General features: G+C 37.0%; 1 protein-coding gene across 1 annotated transcript; it reads left to right on the top strand.

Annotated features, from left to right (window-relative positions):
- Positions 1-2,243: 2,243 nt before the first annotated feature.
- On the top strand, positions 2,244-4,360 carry LOC111987309 (large ribosomal subunit protein uL2x; the record flags this gene model as incomplete). The annotated part of the gene is given in 2 exon segments (XM_024019015.2): positions 2,244-2,689; positions 3,836-4,360. Coding segments are annotated over 2 exon segments (789 nt in total), but the record flags the coding sequence as incomplete, so codon positions are not given.
- Positions 4,361-4,894: the final 534 nt, after the last annotated feature.

Genomic DNA, 4,894 nt, shown 5'->3' with positions numbered 1-4,894 from the left:
ATTTATTTACAATTTATTATAGGGAGAAATTAGCGCTTTAGGATTCTTCTATGAGTTCAGGTAACTGGACTCCTCTGCATGCTTACAGAAGCTGCAGTGTCTTTTTCTTATACCTAGTAATGCTGTCTAATCAGGGTCGGTTATTGGTCTGTAATCCCAATGGGGGAGTAATGAGCAAAGCTCAAGTTGTTGGCAAGTAGTTGTTCACTTGTCGGCTCTGTTTGTCAACATGTGTCTACATAGTATGTCTCGGGGGGGTTGAAGTTTTCGATTGATTGACAGTCTTGGGCTATGCCTATGTTAAAGGACTGACATTATTTTGTTCAAATTGATTTTTCCATTCTGTTGCCCATTTTTTCCAAAGCTAGAATTCTGCCACGTATGCTTGCATTGGCACAATGCCATCAGGCATCAGCAATGGGTGTCCCCTAGTTTTTTGGTGATACTGTACAATAGTAGAGAGTATTTATTTTTGAGTCTAATGCATCCCTCATTTCTGGAATTCTGATCTTTGTGATGATATTTTCTGATGCAGATGACAGGTTTCTTCATCTTCACTGCTGTCCACCTATACAGCAAGTAGCTGTAGAAGCATAGGATGTGGGCACAATGTACTGTTGGGACTGCAAGCGTAATTGTCTTATTGAAAATTTTGTTTAAGCAATGATGTAGCTTAGATGCTTTTGATAGTTGGACAAGTCACTTGAGTAATTTTTTTGATAAGCACATCTCACTTGTTTTAGTTGTGATCACTATCTTGAGCTTATTATTAAAGATATCTTGTAGGCATATTAGTTTTCTTGCCAAATACCCAAAAAAAAAAAAAAGAATTACAGGTAAGTGTGATCACTAAAATTATTTTCTTTTAAAGTTACTAATGGCTCATAATAATATCAAGAAAATTGTTGAGCTGTCCCCTTGATAACAGCAACCGGAGGAATCCTCACGGTTATTAGATTTCTCCTTATTTGAATATAGGTTTTGAACAAGGTAATCAAATGAAATCTTTGTGCTTGCTATGGCTGCCTGTGTTAACACCATAAAATCTTCAAAACGTTAAGACAACTCCTGTACTTGGAGAAGCACAAGCAACCCAATGTTGCGACTGTAATCATAGTTAGATTGCAATTAGAATGGGAAGTTTTATTATTCTTATTGAATGGCAATGCGAAATATTTTTTAGAAGAAAGTATGTTTTTCTTATCTGGTGTTATGTGGACTGATTGTTTTCTTTTTACAATTCGTGCATGAACCCCTAATCAGATCAAACACCACGTTTTACCCTCGAAACTCTAAATTCAGAACGGAAGGCCATACAAGCTAACATTACTATACTATTATGAGGTCTTAGGGTGTGTTTGGATATTGCTTAGTGCTGAAATTGAAAATTGAAATTACTGTAGCTTTTTTTTTTTTTTTAATTTTTATTTTAAAATGTGTAAATAGTGCTGTGGAATCTAATTTTGAAATTGATTTTGTTAAAAAAAACAGGTCTAATAAACAGTGCACGAGACCCACTAGAAAACGTGAGACATAGTAGAAGCACTATCCAAATTTCAAACATACACTTAGAGTGAAAATAGTGGTATTAAGGAGTTCTCTCTCCCTCACAATCTCTCTCAAATTTTACGTGAAACGGTAATAAACTTAATGTAATATGCACATTCTTCTACCATTTGTTATTTAGCTCTATAATTTCATTATTGTGAATTTGTGATGCATCACCAGCTTCTATTCATTAAATATTAGAATTTTATGCTTAACTCTCTTAATTTAAAGAACCCAAAGAGGTGTTTAGGCTAATTTTCACTATTTCAACCCTTTCAAAAATCGTCCCCCAACAAGTGGTAATACTATATAACAAAATATGTGTACTTAGTGGATGCATTATTTTTTTTCATTATTTTTATTTGATTTTTTTTTTTTCAATCATCATATTTATAAGTAAATTAAGTAAAAAATTACTTAAAAAATATATATTAAACAATTAACACAATTTTCTTCAATGTGGCCCGAAATTCATTTGGGTCAGTTCATATCCGGCCCATTCTCAAACTTTTCTGTTTTTTCGACTAGGTCCATTACCTAAACTAGCTTCCTTCCCAACCCTCTTACACAAAACCCTAATCCCCCACAAACATATATATATCTCCCCATCTTTCCTTCATTTCTTAGCCGTCAAACTCACACAAACGCACACAGTTTCTCACCTTCCCCTTCCCCTTCCCCTTCCCCCTTCCCCCAAATCAATGGGTCGTGTAATCCGAGCTCAACGTAAGGGTGCCGGGTCCGTCTTTAAGTCCCACACCCACCACCGCAAGGGCCCCGCCAGGTTCCGCAGCCTCGACTTCGGCGAGCGCAACGGCTACCTCAAGGGCGTCGTCACCGAGATCATCCACGACCCGGGTCGCGGTGCCCCGCTTGCCCGAATCACCTTCCGCCACCCCTTCCGGTACAAGAAGCAGAACGAGCTCTTCGTGGCCGCCGAGGGCATGTACACCGGCCAGTTCGTCTACTGCGGGAAGAAGGCCACCCTTGTCGTTGGGAACGTGTTGCCCCTGAGATCCATTCCCGAAGGAGCTGTGGTGTGCAACGTCGAACACCATGTTGGAGATCGTGGGGTTTTCGCTAGGTGTTCTGGGGACTATGCCATTGTTATTAGTCACAATCCTGATAACGACACTTCCAGGTCTTTTGCTTTTGTTTTTGTCGTTTTTTAAGGTTTTATGTTTGTTTATGTGTTTAGATTTTATGGAATATGTGTGTTGTTCATTGATTTTTTATTTTTATTTTATTTTTATGGAAAATGATGTGGGGTTTGTGGATTTGGTGGAATGTAAGGTGTTAAATGTGTTAACTTTGATAGAATTGATTTTCTGTTTGATGATTTGGTTATTGGATTACTTGATTTTCTAACATGAATTGCTTATGCTACGAGTAATTTGTTGATATCGAATTGGATCGTACCCGTTAATAAGTATGTACCATATATATATATAAACATAGAATTTAAAATCCATGCCCAAATATTATTCTAATTGAATTAATACAATGAATTCATATGTTTTAAGGCTTTGTTGTTGTATTCTTATATTGTTGTACATAGAGTGGCATCCACAGCCTAATTTTTTTTTTCAATATCAGCCTAAACATCAATAGTGATGAAGACACCCAAAAAATCCACTATACAGCTGGTATAGGCTGGTAGTGGTATGGCATTGAGAAATTTGATTCCAACTCTACTTGCTACATAGAGTGGCATGTGCTTCTTTTCATTAAAGAAATTATTCTCCTTTGTTTAGACGGGTTATGTTATGTGGCTCTTGTAATGGTAGATTGTAACGACCTGTTTAAATGAGCTGTTTTGATTAACGTCAAAACTTTGGTCATTCTGTAAAGTTATTTAGTTGATGTTTATTGATATAGAGTCTTTAATCCTCTTTGAAATTCATGCTCAAAGATAAATAAAATAATGGTTGGAGTGATTTGTTGTTCATACGATTGTGAAAAGAGACGGGGGACTTGGAAACATTGGTTTACTAATTGTGCCAATTCGCAAACTGGAATGATGTATCCGTATCTTTTCTAATCTTTTTGGAGTTCTTATATTGTTTTACCTAAAAGATCATTTTTTTTTAAGTAACCATGCATGTTTATGTTGTCCTGACGACTTCCCATGATTTGTGTTCTTCCCAAGTACTATAGTTGATTAGTTCTGTAAAACTTATGGGAATTCATGACTTGTTCCGCTGATATCATAGATGCCTATATTTCTATATTTTCATTCAGAAGTGTCAGTTGCTCATCAGTTTTGTATCTTTGCTCAATTTAACAGGGTCAAACTCCCATCTGGTGCTAAGAAGATTGTTCCAAGTGGCTGCCGAGCAATGATTGGGCAGGTTGCCGGTGGAGGGAGAACTGAGAAGCCCCTTCTCAAGGCTGGTAATGCTTACCACAAATTCAGAGTGAAGAGAAATTGCTGGCCCAAGGTACGTGGTGTGGCTATGAATCCAGTTGAGCATCCTCATGGAGGAGGTAACCATCAACATATTGGACATGCTAGCACCGTCAGGCGTGATGCACCTCCTGGTCAAAAGGTTGGTCTCATTGCTGCCAGGAGGACTGGTCGGCTTAGAGGACAAGCTGCTGCAACTGCTTCTAAAGCTGACAAGGCTTAAAAGAGTGTTATATTTTTTATCTGATGCTTCTCTTGATTATCATCTAAGACTAGTCGGTGAACTTTATTGCAGAAATTTTGTTTTGGATTGTCTTCTTTTTCTTTTTTCTTTTTTAAATTATAAGAATTGGTTTGTGCACGTTTTGAAATTAGTCCAATTAAACTGTTCCTATTTCTGTTGAAGTTCTCTTTACATTATACATATGATACAATTTAGTATCAACTATGCATTAGCAAAGCTTTGATAATCAGAATAATTTATTTTTGCATTATACTGATGCCTTTGGAATCCACAATAAGTTATAAACTTTTGAAATAATATAGGTGGCAGTGTCAGTAACCGTCATTTTGGCCAGAATGGAGCTATGGGTATGTCCATTGACTTCATTATGTCTCAGAGATGCTGAATAATTCAATTGTAAGGTGCTTTTGTAAGATTAGATTTACCTTGTTGATTGAAAAGCCGAACCTTTGGCTCATTGGCCATAAGGCGATGAGTGATGCTGAATATAGTTGAGTTGCTGCTATTGATCGGAAACCGAATTGTCAGATTCTTAAGTGATGGATCTAAAAATGATATTTGACTTATTATTAATCCCATTGATGAGGCCGAGAGTGGAGCCAGAAAGGCTTTTATTTCTTAATTAGACAAACTGTTATTAAGGGAGGTGGTGAACCGAGATGCCTTCTGGGAGGACTATGAAGATGATATGAAGG

This window comes from Quercus suber, unplaced genomic scaffold (assembly GCF_002906115.3).
Source record: "Quercus suber isolate HL8 unplaced genomic scaffold, Cork oak 2.0 scaffold_1128, whole genome shotgun sequence".
Classification (NCBI taxonomy): Eukaryota; Viridiplantae; Streptophyta; class Magnoliopsida; order Fagales; family Fagaceae; genus Quercus; species Quercus suber.
Note: the sequence above shows the minus strand (reverse complement) of the source record. Positions and strands in the feature narration are given on the sequence as shown.